At 32.9% G+C, this 20,498-nt stretch overlaps 1 protein-coding gene across 3 annotated transcripts in view; it reads left to right on the forward strand.

Moving 5' to 3' along the window:
* The window catches only part of LOC129222175 (uncharacterized), a 38,737-nt gene extending 23,707 nt beyond the window's left edge, over positions 1-15,030 (forward strand). For all 3 annotated transcript variants that reach the window (XM_054856637.1, XM_054856638.1, XM_054856639.1), the window contains 2 exons: positions 5,916-6,161; positions 14,818-15,030. In XM_054856637.1, the coding sequence (XP_054712612.1) occupies positions 5,916-6,161; positions 14,818-14,874 (303 nt within the window). In that variant the 3' untranslated portion in view covers positions 14,875-15,030. The remainder of the gene's footprint in view (positions 1-5,915; positions 6,162-14,817) is intronic.
* Positions 15,031-20,498: the final 5,468 nt, after the last annotated feature.

Raw genomic sequence — 20,498 nt, forward strand, 5'->3', positions numbered from 1 at the left:
TTAGGAACTTTCCAGGAAAAAATTTATATTTGAGAATTACAAAACCATTTCAGACCTATTATTCGCAAATTAAAAAAGGGGGGGAGAGAGAGGGGGGGAGGTAGAAAGAAAGGAAAGAAAACTAAATAAGTAAATAAGTAAAGGCAAAATGTATTTTATTGATATCTTGATATTTAGTATACAAGATTTGAAATGTAAAATGAGGGCTCGTTTTTCGTGGAAACTGTAGGGATGAAAGTAATAGCTAGGATATTATTTTATCTTTTACTAATTATTTAAAAAATATTTTTAGGATGGTAAGAAACATTCTGGTAGGAGGAGGGGGTGGAGTACCTTTAAGCCCTCCAAAATCAAAGTCACAATTTCGGCGGTGGTTTGCCCCCCCCCCCCCTCCTACGCCAGTAACTAAGCGAGAATCCACGAATCACGAAACAATGCCTCGAAAAAGCTAATCTCTCATAAAATTTACTATCGTATCGGCATATTAGCTTAACCAAAAATATCTCAAATAAGTTATAAAAATGTTGTAAACAGAGAAAAGATCCGCAATTGTTTACTTTATTTTATCATTCCGTCATGACGTTTTTAGTTACGTTTTGCAATATTCCGAAGATTTCTGCTGTAGTAATATCTGAAACAAACACCTTTGTGCAATCACTGTCAATGTAGAAGGTTATGTGACGTTTTTGAAATCATTTTTAAGACCTTATTACAACCTTCTAATGTCCTACTTGATCCATAAAATATGGAAAATGAACAAACAATCATATTTATTTTGTTTTAAAGTAAATGTAACGCAAATGTGTTGATTTATCATAAATGCAAATGTTTTAATTTTATAATATTTTTCTTCTTCGCGAAGTAAAAGCTACTTTAGGTGAGTCTTCAAAACATCAATGTGTTCAATCCAAAATGTATGCCTAAAATGCTTTCAAGTCGTTATTAATTTGAAAAATTGTATCAAGTAGTAGGTGAATTCCAGCGGTAGGAACGGAACGGAAAGCGGTAACGGAAGGACGGTGTTCACAAAAAAATCAATGAATTTATGTCTGTGAGCATATCAAAATACATATTTTTTCAAAACTGATGCATAGACTTTTATACACATCATAGTAAGTTGCTAAAAAAGCCAAAGCCAAGAATTTTTCGTTAGTAACTTTTTTAAAAATCAAATTTAAGAAACGTTAACGGAAGGACATTTTTGCGACATGATTTTCACGCTATCATGTTCTCCCCAAAAGCTTAGCTAAACTATAAAAGGGAAAATTCTATAAAAATTAGAGCACATACGGGAGTGTTCAATCATTACAATTTCACCTTTAGTTTAAAAAAAAAAATATTATGTTAAGCACATAAATTATGCATTTGTTAAGGGTAACGGAAGGACAAGAAGTTCAAAGAAACTTGGCAAATTTAAACTAAAACACATTTATTTAGCTGATACATCAGTCTGAAACAATGATATCTAATGAATAAGCCATCTGTTACAATTCTGAATTCTTTAAATACTGAATAATTTTATCAGAATTCATAAAACATTTATCTTTTTTCTCAGGAAATATAAAGATCATTCCCACATTATTATGCGTTCTCAAACAAGCTATTTCTATTCCTTGATCTTCTGTATGAAGCCAGCAGTACCTGTCCGATATTGCTCTTTGTTATTTCTTTCCCTTCCATCCAACTAACAAAACTTCCCCAAACGTTAATGAATCATTTGGCATATTCTTGATGATTTGATGTTTTTGACTCAGCTGTATCTTCATTTTTAACGTTATTTATCAGTTGACTTTGAAGTGAAATCTTCTTCGATTTGTTGAAGTACTTACTATATTCAACTATATTCAATAACATAACTTGTTACAAGGTTCAAATAGTGCATATTTTGTGTGTCAAGATGAGAATGGATATTACTCCATCTTAGTGAAAGTTGATCTTTGAATTTAGTGATCTCTTCGTAGTACGTTTAACAGTTAAACCAGTGCTCTCAACAATCCTTTCCTGTGACTTGTGGCAACAAATTTGAATGCAGTTTCAACATTGTATTGTTCCAATACAAATTTCAAGTTTGTAAGCAAATGTTTCTGCTTGAATTGGCTTGTCATATCACAAACATGTCATACCAAAATGATTTTCACATGCTAACGAATTTTTAAGTAGTTTTCATGATTTTCATCACATAAAATAGGAGAAATAAAATCACAAAACATTTTTAAAAAAAATAAATAAAAGCTTATTTTTTAAATAAAAGCACTTATAATTTTTGTTCAAATATTACTTATATATGTTTTAAATGGGACTACTAACTTTAAACAATAGTTTGTTTTCTACTAGCATTCTTAAATATTACCCTGTATCAGTTTTAGATAAATGTCCTTCCGTTACCATTAAAAACCGTGTAAAATATATATCTATTAAAATTTTATCTATGCCTCCTTGACAAGGGATAAAATTCTGCTTTGCATAAAAAAACATTAGTTTCTATACCCCATAGGTTCTTGGTGAACTAATTGAGATGTAGTATTTCGGCAACGGAAGGACATCAAATTGTCACCTCAGAAATTGACCTATTTCATGGTTGAAATAAAATAAATTTGAAATTACTTACCAAAAAAGTTCAACTAAACATTCAAAAGATAAGTTAACCTAAATATTATTCGCTGATTATAAGTTTATACAAAACAGTATGTAACAAAACAAAGATTTTTTGTTCTGCAAAAACATAAAGAGAAAACTTAATTTTGCACTTGATTTTCTGAAAGTCATCAAACTATTTTGGAAAAACAGGCTAAGATTCAACAAATTCATTTATTTCTGAATAGAATGGTATATGGGAATTGGCAGAAGATAAATTTTTAAAACTCAAGTGTCATGTCTCCTTTTTCCTGGAATTCACCGGCAGTCAAAAAATATCTGTAACTATCAGCTAGACCACATAATACTGAAGCATTGGCCATAGTATTTACAAAAAAATTACTTGAAATGTCTGAAAACGTAGTTCACAAGTCGTATCATAGCTAGAAGATTAAATTTCATAAACAAATCACAATATTATGCTCTAAGTCAGGGGTCCCCAACCTTTTTGCATTGTTAATATTCATAGTGTAATTAACAATGCACACAAAATCTAGAAAGTATGAAATTTCTTGATACAAATATGAATCTCGAAGTCAACGATTTTTGTCGTTGCATTTCATTGAGTGCTTGACCTTGCTGTTAGAAGATATAATGATATTTCTGCTCGTAAATGGGTTCAACCGTAAGTCACAATGTGTGATCAGTCGGAAACAATAATTCATATAAGTATGTGCAACCGTAACACGACTTTATTTTATGTGGCACTTTTCAAGAATAGAAATTACACTATATGACCCCCTATATGATACACTATATGATATAAAGTATTGAGACACTTTCAAAAATTCGCACTTTTAAGGATTTCTCAAGAAATAAAAGACCAAATGCTTTGAAACTTTTGTCACATACAAAACACTCTCCAGCTGTCATTTTGTAATAAAAATTATATCACCCTTGCGTTTGGGGGGTCAATAACAAATTGAGGAAAGCAAAAATGTTTTTTGGTCATCATTCATCGTAAATAACTGAGAATAAGCTGTAAATTTCAGAAATTAGTTAACTTATTATGTACATTTATTTTTCATACTTTTGAGAAGGTATCATTGATATTCACGAAAATATATGCATTTCTTCGAAAACTACAAATTTTATTTGAACGTTTTTGACTCATAACATGCAAAGTTTTTTATCAAAACTTACGAAACTTTCAAAAAACTTGACAGCATACAAAAGAAGCATAATACTAAAATTTGAAATAAAAATGTTGAAAATTTGATAAAATATGGACATTTAAAGCAATCAATTTTTCACTGCTCATGCGCGAAAGATAGCAATTTAAAACTTTCATAATCTAAAACCCAACTAACTTCTTCAGCTCATAAAAAAATTCCAGTTCAATATCTTAAAAATTCAGAAAGTTATCAGCGATCTAATGAGCTGAATTTCAATAATTCTTAGGTATAGGCGACGGTACCGTGAGGGGTCGTTCGCAAGTTTGTAACATTTGCTTGCAATCGTTCATTGTAATTCATGATAAAAACAGCTTATTTGCGAACGATCCCTCGCGATTCGTAGCCTATCCAAGAGTTATTCAAATTCGGCTTATTAGTTTGCTGATAACTTTATAAACTTTTGAAATATTGAACTGGAATTTTTTATGAGTTAAGGAATTTATTTGGGTATTAGATGGTGAAAGTTATAAATTGATATCTTTTGCACATGCGCAGTGATAAGTTAATTGTTTTAAATGTCCATATTTTATCAAATTTTCAATATTTTTGTTTCAAATTTTAGTATTATGCTTCTCTTGTATGCAATTCGTAAGCTTTTATGAAAAACTTTGCGTGTTATGAGCCAAAAACCTTCAAAAAAAGGGGTCCAAAAAAAAGGTCAATTGACTCGATAATATTAAACAGATAACAACGCTTTTTAAAAGAGATCGGTTGCATTTTGCTTTATGATTTTATTAGTGTTAGACTTCTTTTCTACCTTTTTTAGCTAATAGTAAAAAGGAGCAAACTCTCACATAGCCTTTTCTTAAAAAATGGAATTTTATTTATTTATTTTTTAAATACCGTTACGGAGCAGCGGGCCCAAGTAAAACGGTCGACGTGCGCAATGGTGCCCGCGGGCATAGTGCTCAGAATCCCTGCTCTAAGTCCTTTATAATGTAGCAATGATATGAGTTTTTAAAATGCAAGAGCATTTTCTGCATCAGAAACATTTTTTTTTCAACAAACTTATTACTTTTTGTAAACCGTATAAATAGAATTGCATTTTCAAAAATAATAAATTTTCAAACCTCATATTAAGAGAATTTTCTTCTCAATTGACCTTTTTTACCTGAGTCTTCGTCTATCCAAAAACTGATTTCTTTTTGTTTTGAACAAGGATTTACTTGTAAACTCTCAAAAAACTTCTCTGAAATCTTCATTACTATTTTGTGTTTCTGGTGCAAGTTTTTATTTTTACTGGCACACGAGTAATATATTGTGAAACTTAGGTTCTCTCTGTTGAGCTAGTTTTATTTTCTTATTTATGATTTTTATTTTTTGTGCTTGCGTTTTCCTCTGTAGATAATATGTGGGATTCTCCATAATCAGATCTGCTATGGCAAGTTTCTGCAGAAAATCATTCGTTCACTCAGTTGAATCCTTGTTTTTAAAAAAAGACTTTTTAGAATCCTTTAATTATCCGGTAAGGACTTTCAACTTTCCAGAAAGCGACTGTAAAACAGTAAAATATTATAAATAGAAATACAAATACAAATGTGACGACCAGCAATAGGCCCTTGGCCCAGCTAGGCTGGTCCTAGTCAATTTATTAGTCCTCAATGAAGATCAATGGCCCTCTTAAAGCTATCCACATTCTTGCTCATTACCACCTCTTCCGGTAAGCTGTTCCAAGTGCCCACAACCCTGCTAAAGTAGTAGATTTTCCTTATTTCCAGGTTAGCCTGAGATTTGAATAGCTTAAAACAATGACACCTCGTCCTGCTTTCCGAGCAAAAATTTAATCTATGAACATCATTCATTTTGATGAATTTAAACAACTGAATCATGTCCCCTAGGATCCTCCTTTGCTCCAGGCTATATTAGATACAATGTACCAGCAGCTCTGTTAGCACATCTAGAACCTGCAGTTATGTCTTTGTTATAGACTCATCAGTCCGGAGCAGGGAGATTCTGCCTTGGGCAGTTTTTGACTTTGGCATAAGGAGGTTAACTTGATTTATAATAAAATGAGTTTTCGTCTTTATGATTCTCAATATCATTTTCACGTTTATTTTTCTGTAGAAAATATCCTAAACTATCCTTAACAATATTTGCTTTCTCAAGTCTGTTTTAGGTCTTAAGAGACTGGAACGCAAACTGAAGCCAAGGGTGCCTTCCATCGGAGGCGCAATACGTCAGTCAATCTCTTTTCAATCGTCTGGCTTTAACCCTGTAATCAAGATGGAAGGAGAACGAACCATGACCACCACGGAAGCTATTGATCCTGAAAATCCACAATCCAACGAAAGGGAGCAAACAGTGACAGAAACACCATACGGCAAAGATATATACATTAAAGAATCGAAAAAGGTAAGTTTAAGATATAAAGTTTCATTAGTTAAAATGAACTACCTATTGTTCCATCCAAAATAGGTCTCTACGGTAAATTGGTCAAATCTTTGAAGTAACGAGCTGATGTGTGCATCACATGACTTCCTTTTTACACCAATTTAATGTTATTTCGCCATTATTGGCAATTTTAATGTGATTCAATTATTAATTCTCTAAATATCACCAACAGTGGCCAAATTGAAACCAGATTTAAAAATAAAAAAAATATAAAAACAAACCACCAAATTTGTCGCCAAGTGAGCGACAAAACTTGGCGACCAAAAGATTGGCGATATATTGCCAAGTGTCCGCTAAATTATAACATTTGAGTTGCATCGAAATTAACAACGATTACCCCCCCCCCTAAAAGGTGCAAAAGACCCCTTTAGAAACACCCGAAAGCAACAAAAAGAGGAGCTGCACAACTAGACCCCACTAGAAGTCTACGTACCAAATTTCAACTTTTTAGGACATACCGTTCTTGAGTTACGCGACATACATACGCACATACATACGTACATACAAATGTCACGAGAAACTTCGTTGTAATTAACTTGAGAATCATCTAAATGGATATTTCGGGTGTCTATACGTTCTTAGGTATATATGCACGTGTGGTCGGGTCGAAAATAAAACTCAACATTCATTCGGTGGTGAGAAAATTAAAAATTAAGGTCGATTTTTGAATGAAAATTTTTTTGCGAATACAATACTTCCTTTTTACTTCCTTTTACAAAAAAGGAAGTATTGTATTCGCGAAAATATTTTCACTCAAAAATCGGCCTTAATTTCCCTTTTTCTCACCCCCGAATGAATGTTGAGTTTTTTTTTCGACCCGACCACACGTGGATATATGCCTAGGAACGTACAGACACCAGAAATATCCATTTTGACGATCCCCGAGTTAATTACAACGAAGTTTCTCGTGACGTCCGTATGTACGTATGTATGTGTGTATTTATCTCGCATAACTCAAAAACGGTATGTCCTAGAACGTTGAAATTTGGTACGTGAACACCTAGTGGGGTTTAGTTGTGCACCTTAAATTTTGGTTTCATTCGAATGTTCTTATGGGGGTTTTTTTGCACCTTTTTGGGGGGGAAATCATTGTTAATTTCGATGTATACTCAAGCTGTGTTACAATTTGTCGGACACTTGACGATATATCTCTAGTCTTTTGGTTGCCACGTTTTGTCGCCAACTTGGCAACAAATTTGGAGATTTTTTAAAATTATTTTTTTTAATTTGGTATCAGTTTGGCCACTGTTGGTGATATTTAGAGAGTAAACTATTGAATCACATTAAAATTGCCAATGATGGGGAAATGACATTAAATTGGAGTAAAAGGAAGTCATGTGATGCACATATCAGCTCGTTTTGTAAAAGGAAGTAAAAATCTCTGCAAGACCAAACTAATAGTAGGCGAGAGTGATTAACTTTGGAACACTTTCTTCTTAAAATTGAAGTTGAAAAAAAAAACCTTTGTGCTTCAAAAGTAAAAAAAAAAAACATTAAATAGCACAAATTGTAGATTATTGCAGACACGTAACATGGTTGAAAAAAGCTCACTTATTTTGCATTGGGAAACGGATTCCTTGTAACCCCGAAATGTCAGCAGTTATCTGCAATTAGTGTAACTTAATGTTATTTTTTTTTTTTTGTTTTACTTTCTTCTTTTTTCCTAATTTTTTTGATATTCATAAATCATTAAAAATTTTACCAGGTATTCTTTCAATATTGCCTTCATTAATTAAACAGGTATTATTTTATCTATTGTAGAAAAAATATATTTAGTTAACTTTCACTTTGATTTTAGATGTTCTACCTGGTGCTTTTTGGGCGTCTTGGGATGATAGGCGGCTGGTGCGTCAAAAAAAAGTAGGGAAACAAGAGTAAAAGCGGGGTGGGGGGGGGGGGGTGCTTAGTCTAGGTTGTCGGTGCTTCACTAGCTGACTTTTTTTTTCTTTTTTGGTTGAAAAATTGGGCTATATTATTGGATTTTTACGTCATTATATAATCTTCTCAAAAAATTCGGGACATGGCGTCAAAAATCGAGACAGATGGCCACAGTAGACTCTTCGCTTCCAATTAAAAGTACTATTTTATTTTTTTATAAAAATAATGATAATTTTTATGAAAAATATGTAACACTCGCTTATTAAGTCATTTTGTCCTTGTTTAAACACGTGTATTCATCGATACTGGTATTTTTTGATCGATTGATAATTTTGAACTTGGAAAAGTCTAGGGGCAAGGCCTTTGTTTTTGAAAGTCAGGGGCAGTTGCCCTCGTTGCTCAGATGTAGTCGTTCAAGCCATCTATGCTTGAGACAGTTAAAAATGGACAGTGAAAAGTTCAGTGAAGGAATTAAATCCCACCTGTAATTGTTTGTTAAAGAAAAGATGGATACTTTGGCACGTTTTCCAAAGTTTTTCAATTAACACATAAATATTTACAATGGCAATGATCAACTATTTGGATTTTCAGAATAAAAAAAAAGAAATACAATACAGGTTTCGTAGATCAAATACAAATATTTTAAATTTTTTAAAAGTTCGCCTGAAATATCATGTGTCCCAAGGAGCATCACCATAATATTTCCCAAAGTGATACTAACAATGAATTTTTAGAATACCACGCACTTAAAATTAGCACTAAAACTGTATGCACCAGTTTTATAGCGAAATATTTAAATTTCGATATTACTTTTCAATTCATATTACCTTTTATTTCAAACTATTTTCATTGAAATTCCATTACAAGTTATCACATTTTTACATGAAAATTACAAAACACGTTTGCAAAATGAAAAACTTAAAAAATGCTTCCCCTTTTCATCGATAGAAAACATTTTTTCTGAAAATCAGATCGTGTTGTAGGTAACTAGTACATCTGCAAGAACTAAGAGTTAATCTAAAGCCTGGGGGTGGCGGGGGGAATGAAGCTGTGTCCTGAAGTGTGAGTGGCGGGGGGGGGGGATGAAGCTGTGTCCTGAAGTGTGCAATGTCCTAAGGTGAGTCAAGGTCTCCCCTAGCATTTAAATTTCAATGCTATATACCTTGGACTAATATATTTGTAGTTAACACAACCGAAGAACAACATTTGCAATATATTTTATGTTTAGAAATTAAAAATCGCGTTTTAAAAAGAATTCAAAATCCTGATAACGTGGCACATCATTAAAGCTAAATAAATATCTTTGTGCATGAAAAATAAAATAAGAAATAACGTGCTTCGATGTTACAAAGAACCCCTTTTTCATTGCAAAATAAGTAAGCTAATGGATGATGTCTTTTCATCTATAAGCTCACTTACTTTGCATTGAAAAAAAAAGGCTCCTTATAACTCCGAAACACGTGTCTGTAGCAATCTGCAATTTGTGCTTTTATACGTTTTTTTTCTTGCTTTATTGAGGCACATCGTTGATCTCATGTGACTTAAGTTTAGAGTAATAATCTAAATGAAAAATAAAATAATTTCTGTGATATAATGACGTCAATATGCCATCTTAAACTGATTGTAGTCACTTAAATAAATGATGTCACTGATATGTCACTAAAATAAATATTTCCTTGCTGAAATCGTTTTCTGAGCACTTACTTTCAATTTTCGAAATTTATTATTTAAGTTAGTTGCTCTTTAGAATGTGGTGCAAAAAAGTTCCGTTGAATAAAATTTTATTCTAAAAATTTAAATGAAATAGGAGATATAATAACGTGATATCAAATCCTTATTTAACCTCTTAACCAGTTTATCACATGGGAAGATCAAGTGGTTAATAAAAAGGTTGGAATTCATTTCAAGTTTGGAATCGTATCTTATACTAGAATTTTCGTTGATTATTTATACATAGATAAGAAAGATTTCAGAAAGTCCATTAGTCACTTGACAGCTTCGTTAAAAGAAAAAAAAAGTTAATAAGAACTCAGACCCTAGAGCAAACCTGACCCTAGAGCAACCCTGAGCTTCGTAATGCTGTGATTAGGATCTGCGTAGCCTTCACAATACTGCCAAGTTAGGTTTGCAACAACTATAGAATTTGAGTCTTATTGTTAGAATAATATATCTGAATTTCATTCTTTTTCTTGAAAATCGCCATCCCTTGAATTTCGTTTGCTCAGGTTATTGAACTTCATTTAACATTTTTTAAATGAAGTTCCCTTTTCGTCCTAAAAAGAACGTGAAATTGTATAGATGGCCGTTTACGTGAGAAATCCCTTTGCATGTTATGTGGGAATGTATTAGCGAGTTTTAAAAATATAACTAAAATTGAAAGCAATGAGCATTAATTTTTTTTTCTCAAAAAATCAGTACAAAACTGATATGAAATTTATAAAGAGCTGCAATTTCAAAAATGTGTATTTGCTATAATTTTGGCTGGAAGTACTTCACTCTAAAACCAGTTTGTAAATTAATACTCATCGTAAATTCATTAATTTTAGTTTCGATGTGGTGAATCTTCCCGAAAAAAACGAAAACGCTATTACGTACAAAGCTCAAAAACACCATTTTCGCACATGAGAGCTTATACAGCTGTTCTTGTGTACATAAGCGAGATTCTCTGTGTAAATAATAATAGGTTATATCAGTAAACGCTTTCACGTGGACTATTCAGAAATAATAACGGAGTGTGCAGAATTGGAAAAGAAAGGAGCTTTATTATTCATTTGCTAATCGGCTTTAAAAAATATTATGCTTCTTAGTGCTTTAAAATTTAATGTATTTTTCATACTCAATTTTTGTAAAATTTTATAAATTTATGAGTCTTAAATATCGTTTGAAGCGATTAGTATTAAAATAAGCTCAGTCCATTTTTACTAACTTTAGAAAAGAAACAAAAAAAAAAAGTGTTTCCTGTTTTAGCCTTTTAATTTTTCGAAAAGATTTTTTTCCCCTTGTTGTAAAACATTCAGTGCTCGACTTTATTGTTGTTTTCGTTTCTAAATTAGCAGTATTGTTTAATTATTTACAGATAAAAATAATTTGGATTGACTTTGAAGTGAATCGATCTTCTCTTTCTCACTTTTCGTTCCAAATTCTTTTAAATTAAGGTTTTGGTGCAGAGAGCTCTTTAGAGTGGCCTTCTATGAAAGCTTTGATCTACCGGATTTTCAGTTCCTTTCAAATCGTTTAGAGGCTGAAAAGTATCGACCGAGATCTGATAAAATTTAAAAAAAAAAAAAAAATTGAACTTTGACATCTTGAATTAAAATTATGTTTTTCACAATCACGAGTGTGTGTGTGTTTGTGTGTGGGGGGGGGTATGTGTATGTGTGGGTAGTTGTGTGTATGTGTGTGTTTGTGCGGGGGGGAGGTATGTGTATTGTGGGTAGTTGTGTGTATGTGTTTGTGTGTATGTATGCATGTGTGTATGTGTTTGTGTGTGTAGGTGTATGTGCGTATGTATGCGTGTGTGTATGTGTTTGTGTGTGTAGGTGTATGTGCGTGTGTGTTGTGTGCGGGGGCATGTTTGTTTCTGTGTTGGGGGTAGGTGTATGTGTGTGTGTGTGTGGGTAGTTGTGTGTATGTGTTTGTGTGTATGTATGCATGTGTGTATGTGTTTGTGTGTGTAGGTGTCTGTGCGTATGTATGCGTGTGTGTATGTGTTTGTGTGTGTAGGTGTATGTGCGTGTGTGTTGTGTGCGGGGGCATGTTTGTTTCTGTGTTGGGGGTAGGTGTATGTGTGTGTGTGTGTGTGGGTAGTTGTGTGTATGTGTGTTTGTGTGGGGGGCATGTGTATGTGTGGGTAGTGGTGTGCATGTGTGTGCATTTGTTTGTGTGCTTACACAAACTAACTACTAAGTTTACACAACTAGTGCTTCATGGCGCAAAAAATATAACTTTTTTTTTTAACTATAATAGACAACTCAGTGGAAAGAATACATTCTGTGTTTGGTTGCGTATTGAAGTTTGCTTAAAATCATTTGTGCGCATTTTATGCAAATAAAATCTGTGAATCTCACTTGTCACCAAGTATTGTATTTTTTCTACGAGAGAGAACGCTATAAAAATGTACACGGGCACGGACGTTTTTAGTTTAGTAAATCAAGTGCGTTTTTGTTTGTGAGTGTTTGCTTTAAGACACATGAGATTTTTGTCACATGCAGCGCTGTGGAGGATCTTTTTTTCTGGCTTCTTTTAGTTAAGTAAAACACATGGGATTTCATTTCTTATTCGTTGATTTTTTTATTCCGAAGTAATATCTTCACAAGCGAATTCTTTTTGATTTTTTCCATTTCCTTATTTATTTATTTATTTTTGTTGTTGTTGAACCCCCCGCCCCTTTTTTTAAAGATATTCACTACCAACTGCTTTTAAGCTCTTCCACCTCCAGAGAGTTTTGAAGGAAGCTTTAATTGCTTGTTTTTCTATATAGAGGGGCGGCAAATAGGGGGGTCAACAGGGGGCAGATGCACCCCCAAATGTTTTGAGCAGAATGATAGAAAATGGCTGAATTCAATTTATGTAAGTCTGAAATCAATGTTCATTTTAAAAAATCTCGCTAGTTCTCAGTAACTATTTGATGAAACTCGGCACATTCCCAGACTAGAAAAAGTGTTTTTCATTATTTGGATGATGACTTAGAAATTCCTGAAGTATTTTCCGCCCTTTTCAGTACATAGAAAACTGATAGACAACCATGGTTAATTTTAACTAAAGAAGACATTTCCTCATATAGGCTAAATATTTCATACTTTTGTGTCTAGTGTAACGATAGTATGTCCAATATGAGAGGCTCGTGTAAAGTGGTGTGGCTGCATGGTTTTCAAAAGAAAATTCCTTGATATTTTACATTCACTTTTACGCTCATTTTTAAAATGCATATTTAATTAATGAGTGTTCATTGCTTTCTTTTGCTAGAAACACGTTTCAGCTGCTCAATGTATTATATGCTTTCATAGAAACTTCTTAAAAATGCATGTGATTATTGAATTTAAAAAAAAAACATATCAACAAAATACCTTTTATGGGGCTCTATAATTATGCAATCTCGAAGTGACACAAGAGGGTCTTCAAGAGAGTTAAAACCATAAAAACATTTTTCTATAACTTCAAAGCAGTGATTTGACGACCGAAAGAATTATTGCAAAACGATTCTTTCAATGGTGAAAAAGGTCATGCCCTTTAGCATCTATGACTTCGTTTGAATTTTTATTCAATTTTTTTGTATTGAGGAAAGTTTCTGAAAAATGCTTTAATCTATTAAAACATCTTCAACCCGCTATCCTTAATTTTCGGATTGTTCAAGTCACAGTTCAATCTACAATTGATCTGTGCACCATACTACCATAATACCATTATGTACAATTGAAACTGAAAATAGATTTTACATAGATGTATATTTCAATCAAACCTGAAACTTTTCGAAAAAATTCTTCCTCCGAGCCAATTTTAAGGAGGCGGAAAAAAAAATGACAAAATCCACATGATGATGAGAAGTCAAAGATTGATTTTTTAAAATATTTTTGTAAGAAGTAATAGATTCAGTTTCGAATGAAATTAACACAAGATTTGATGATAATTATTTTCTGTGTGGTTGGCTGTATATTATCTGGATTGGATTTTGAAAACGAAAAATAAAATGCTTCAATTGTGAGTAAAATGTTTAGCATGAGGCACGAAAAATGACAAGCTATGTACCGACAGACCAGTTATCACATCCAGAAACTGCAGTTTCGTCCTTGTTATGGACTCATCAGTCTGGAATAGTTAACGGCAGAGCTGGAGGCAGATGACATCTCATTGAAGCTGAGAGCTCCGACGAGACTAGATTATTCAATAATGAAAATTTAAGCTCCTTACAATTTTTGAAGTTGCTTGGGTGATTTTGAAAAGCAAGATATAAAAAGTGTATTCATACATAACTTTGTTATTTCAATTATTTTTTAACTATTCCAATCAGCTCAGCTAGTTAAGAAGGATTTTTTTTATGTCTCAGGAGGTTAGATAATTATTTTCGAAGCACAATGGCCAAAACATTCAGACGAAGTCATACATGCTAAAGGGCACGAGCTTTTTCACCATCTTTTCTATTTAGCTGTACTGGCAAAACATCACTACACTGGGCACTGATACATTAGTAACACGATTCCCTGCTCTTTCGAATTCCAAAAATCATGCATTAAAACTTTTCCAAAAGGTATAAAAACTTTAGTATCGAGATGTTTTGTATGATAACTTATTAGAAAATGATCAAAATTTTAATTGTTTATAAATACTAATTTTTATTCATATTAAACCGATTTTATGACCACTTCCTGTTAGCTAATGTGTCTTTGGAACCGCACTGTGGTAATATATATTTAAGAAACTTGACCTCCTCCCCCCCCCCCCAAATGAAGTGCCGAAATGCCGCCCCTGCCATATAGGAACTGTTGCCTCTTTTTTTAAATTATTATATGAACAGTTAGCACACTGATTATGAGCTGTTAGCCTTTTTCGAAATTGACATTTTAAAGGAGCTGTTGTCCTTATTTCAACAGTTTTGTAGGTTATATGAATTGTTGTTGGAAAAAGATCAGCCGGGAATACTTTTAGCAAAAATATATTTCATTTAAGTAAATAAAACGATTTTCATATCAATACTATAATGTGTGTTGCATAAATACAAATGACAATACTTCTTTTGTTGTAGGTTGGAGATGGAGCTTTCCAGAAGAAATGGACTTGGAAATCGTCAAGTGTTATATGATGAAACAAAATTGTGTGTTTGCAAATGTATTTTTTATGAAGTTAATTTCTTCAGTTCTTGTTAACAACGTTTCTATATTAGTATTTTTCCTATTTTGGAAAAAGTATACTGTAAAAAGTTCCTTAAATTTGAAATAAAAAGTTTCAACACTCGAAATTGTACAATTTTTAAAACCTATGCGCACAATGATCCCGATAGTAATTTAAAACAACAGTTATTTGCATTTCGAAATATTTTTGCCGATACGCGTTTCATGTTTAGAGGGTTGTAACTTTTGTTGAAACAGTGCAATGAACTGAAATTCATAAAATACACACATACAGCAATTTATTTTCATTTTATCCTTTTCACTAAAACACAAGTTACGGAATATCTTGAAGTTTTTGCAACCACATACTTTTCCTGTCTTTTTTGCAAAATAGTAATTTTTGCACTCAACAGAGATATTGACAGGTCGTCCTAAAAGATGACGGCGTCCGGGCTGAATACCTTCGGGCTCCTCCCCCCTCACGCACACAAACATACCATAAATGAAGCTGGTTATAAAATCCTTCAGTGCACAGTGAAATGAACATGGAACAGCAGTGTAGAAAATTTAGCACTGTAAGTTGTATTCCTCGTGCACAGAAGTTACGAATTCCTTCTTTTAAAGCCTCCAAACTCACGCCAACAGCTAGGCGTTTAACGGAAATTACCGAATATTTTCATAGTATCTTACTAGTTAATATTAACAGATTTTAATTACTGCCGTAAAACGATCCAACTATGGGCCACTTTTCGATGTTTTCAATGAAAATGCCGTGTACATCTTTGTTTTCGAAATTTGAGTACTACACTCTTAATTCAAAAGAGGGAAAAAATAACTCTTAAAAAGAGTGAAATCTATTGCAGGTGCATTCATTCTTTCTGAGTGCGAGCTTTATCGAAAAAAGACGCTTTACGAAAAAACCAAGACTAAAACCTTTCTTTATTATTCGCGTGAAATTCGGAAACACTCCGTTTGATGAGCGAAATATGAAAACATTCTTTAAAAGAAGGACTCAAAAACATTTTCATTGGTTCGATTCTGTCACGTGATTTTGTTTAGGGAGAATCTTCTATACCTCCACGTTAGGCTTACCTAACGTTGGTCGCGAGTACCAAGTGGATGTCGCTATCTAAATGTCTTCATTTAATGAATTTAAGCAATATTTGTTGCCGAATGAGGTTTCTGAAGAAAGTGCACAAAAACTGCATGGTAAGTGCGAAGAATTTTCTTTTTTATTAAAACTTGTAACTGTTAATATTTCTTGAACTGCTCGTATATCATTACAAATCACCCACGTGCAATGTTACGGCGAACTTTTTGTAACTTTTTCTTCCAAATGAATGAAACTTTCATCAACAATTTTGTTTCGGTCATCGAATCAAAAATAGGACATTTGAAACAGTCGTTACCATCTTTGGTGTGTGTGTGTGTACTGTATATATATTTTAGGCAGGTGTTACAGACCCGACCATGCGCAAATCTATAGGTCGGATACCGAATCCGCTCCCGATGGTCGGAGCTCCAACCACTACGTATATTTTAAATTAATCAAATATTGTTTGTGTGTATAATAAACTTTAAAGAGTATCATAAACTTTGTACAATACACTCTTTCATATGTGTAACATCCAATTCATTAATTAAGTAAGTGTCCTGAGGGGGAGGGGGTGGAAAATTCTCTACATACCCTTGCTTGGAGAGGGGGGGGGGAGTTAGATCCATTCTTACTAATATTTTCCAAGCCGATATTTTATATTAGAAATCCGCGGTCAAGTGGTTTGGCAAATATTATATTTCATTTGCTTCAGGAAGGTAAAAGTATGTATTATAGGATGAGCTGTTTTGTGTTTCAAAGAATGAAACATGTAAAATATAATAAAAGAATCGCTCTGTGTTTTGCATGCCTTATTTTTAATTAGTATCGCATCATATACAAAAATTATTTGTCGAAAAAACATTCGGTCTAGATTCCTTACAGTAAACATTTCTTTACTCAAAAAGGTTTTAAAAAAATAATAATGATAGTTAATTTATGAACGATCCCAGTGATGTAATATTTGTTATTTTATTATTGTGAAGAAAAAAAAGAATCTTACGTAAGATGGGGGGGGGAGGAAATCTTAAATACCCTTACATAGGGGGAAGGGAAGGTCAAAAATATTGTCAAAATTGTCCTTACGTAATTAATGAATGGCCTCGAAGAAACAAAATTGAATTCAAACGTATCTTGTCATAATTTATGAGTGACTTTTTAAATTAATTTGACCTGAGGTAACTTTTAAAACATTATTAATGTTAAAAGGCCCACCGAGAATACCAATATAGTTTCAAAATTTTAAATCTATTTATTTGGAACTGTGTGGGTTTGTTTAATTTTATTTTAATCTTTAAATTCGGAAATGTACGTAATATTGCACGTGGGTGATTTGTAACGATATACGAGTAGTTCAAGAAATATTACCAGTTAAAGTTTTAATAAATTAGAAAAGTCTTCGTACTTACCATACAGTTTTTGTGCAACCTCTTCGGAAACACTAAAAACAGTTTTTTTTTCACACTTTTTTAACCTAATTTTTTTTTTCAAATGAAATAACAATTTTAAAAACAGTTTTAAATTTAAATACACAGCATAAGCACATGAAAACACATTTAAAAAACAATTTCACCAAATGAGAGTGAAATGATTTTACCTATTTTATTCTAAAAAAGAGTGAAATAGCGGCTTTCCAAAAGGGAAAGCAGTCACTCATTTAGGATATTAATTTAAGTCTTAAAAAAGAGTGGAAAACACTTATCAAAAGGGAGTGAAATTAGCTTATCCAAATGGAGCGTTTTCGAAACTGTAAAGGAGTGAAAATTTACTCAGTCTGAGTTAAAATCGCTGGAATTTTTTAAGAGAGTACTATAGCAATGGTAGCTATACATCTCGTCTTTCAAATGAAATGTTTGAAAAAAATTAAGTTGGATAGAAGAGGATGTGGAATTTTTTCCCCGTGACCCATAGTTGTACCCCTACGGGTTACATCTATGGGCCAACCCATTTTAACGTTTAAAACACAATGAAAACTTGATCTGGCCTATTGTCGTTTGGGGCTACAAGTTGCCCTTTGCCTGAAGCTGCATAAAGAATTGTTTTACTCCATCTTTTACTTTTTTTTTTTCATTTTTTCAAGTTTTTACCATTTCTTGTCCTCTTGAGTGATTAATAAAGTTCAGCATTATAAATGTAGGTGACGTTCTTTATTATCTGCCTAGGTTTTGACATAGCAACATTTGAAAACTAGAAAAATATCACCAACTAAAGGCTAGGTACCTATACATCGGTCTCAGGAAATACGTAGGTCCGACAAGTCTTAAACGAGATCAACAAAAATTTCGTAAAATGAAATGTGAAATCACATTTCACATTCCAAGGCTCATCAAAATTAATTATTTTGAAAAATTATCACATTTTATATTTTGTCCGAACTACAGTCAGCAACTTCTACAAAAATTCCTCTGAATACGTGCGATAGGGACGACCTCCCATGCTTTCTTCTGTCTTTTCTTGCCCTTATCTACAACAAATAACCCAAATTATGACGAAAGAATCCCTAAAATAAAACGAAGCTCCAAGCCACTAAAAACCGTGAAAAATAGTTGGACCAACAGTCCCATTTTCGATAAATGTTGAAAGATTATGTGAATTGTGAAACATTTTAAGTCAACAAGCTGCTTAATTCTTAACTAACAAAATAGTAAAGCAAATCTAAACTTACGAGATCTTGGAAAACAGTATAAGTCGTCTGCCCAAAGGAGACGTTAGGCAGTAGGCACTTGCACGAGTGAATCGAATCACGCACTAAGAACGACTGAGATATCTATACAACAACAAGCAATTTCTGATAAAGCGTTTTAAGTTACTTAAATGGTTAGATTACCTGGTGAATTTTTTTGGAACTCGTAAATTTGAAAAAGACGCCACTGGAAATCGAAACCATTACCATGGCAACAGTGGTCCATTGTTGCAACCTAGGCACAAATTTGTACCATTTTACGGTACATGATTGAACATGATATTTTTGTGTCCTAAAAATGAAGCATTTAAAACTAATGTGCTAGCATTTTAAAAACTATTTAAGAAAAATACTTAATAGAAATGAAGAAAAATCAAATTATAATGAAGCAAACGCTCAGATTACAGCGTCATTTCATATCTTGGCACGCGGTCGTTCGCCCCGCTCGCACCTCTTTTCGAACGGCCCTGATAAATAGCATATAAAAATTCCGCTTCCATAAATAAGTAAATGCTCGCAATACAAAGAAATGAAGAGTTTATGCACATTTTTTATTCTCAAAACTACCCTCTCAGAAATGCATCCTCAACTCTCGTGGTATTAGTCAAAATAGCGGAGGTCGTGGGTTCGATTCCCGCCGGTGCCCCATGTGTTATTTCCTGCTCTTGTGTTGTAAATCTTTACTGTGTGTGTTGGGGCAAGGCACGCAGTCCTTTATGTATGTGAAGCTGGTTAGCTTCTAAATAAATAAATAGTCAAAATAGCTTCGCGAAAGAGGATACGATTAAAGCTTGCATCAAATTGACGAACAATTCGTGGGATATGAGTATGAGTTTTTGACCCAGCGTGGAAAGAATCGTCGTAAATGATGGGAAGAATCATCGAGAACGTCTAAGGAATGAAGAATACTAGAAAATAAGTGATTTTTTCAGAGAGTGTAGATGATTAGTTGACTCTGTCTAATGTGTTCAATTCAGTGTTAGAATTTGGTAGAATCATCGTGGAAGTGTAGATGATTAGTTGACTCCATCTACTGTGTTCAATTCAGTGTTGGAATTTGACTCTGGCTAATGTATTCAATTCAACTTTAAGACTTGACTGTGAATAAGGTTTTCTGTCAACTGCATAAATAGGGTTTCTTAAGAAAATATTGCAAAGCTAGGATTTTCACATTTTATTCAGCACCTTCAAAAATCGGTTATAACTTTTCTAAAGCAGAATGAATTTCACAATCCCAAAATTTGTACATTTATTTACAAGACTCTTTTATGAGCGTAACATACCGTAGTACTTTACTAATATGTACTTTTTTACATTTTTATTCCGAGTAAGAACTTATTATTGGGTTCAATTCATTTCTGGTTTACTCGACTTTGGAACAATTCCTTTATTTTTGAATCCAAATACAACATGCATTGAAGAAGTAACTATAATTTTAGTAACACTTTACAATTAATAACACATTTACATTTCAAAATAGTTCACCTATGAACTAACAATTAAGTATTTTGATATCATAAGCAATAGTATAGCATTCAGTTCGACAGTTATCTCTTGGTCATACATTTTGATATTATCAATTAATATTTTATACTACGGAAAAAAAACTTTGATTGTTCATGGTTAAATTTAATTTAGAAACTAGTGGCGCAGCGGCGGCAAAGGGGGGGGGGGGTCACCCCTCCCCAGAGCAATTGGTTTTAACGTAAATACAAATTCTAATACAGTTTTTTATACATATGAAAGGGTTGTTTTGATCAAAAACCCTCTTCAGAAGGTATTTTTGATCAAAAAAAAAAAAAAAAACTCTCCAGAAAGTA

This window comes from Uloborus diversus, chromosome 5, assembly GCF_026930045.1.
Source record: "Uloborus diversus isolate 005 chromosome 5, Udiv.v.3.1, whole genome shotgun sequence".
Taxonomy (NCBI): Eukaryota; Metazoa; Arthropoda; class Arachnida; order Araneae; family Uloboridae; genus Uloborus; species Uloborus diversus.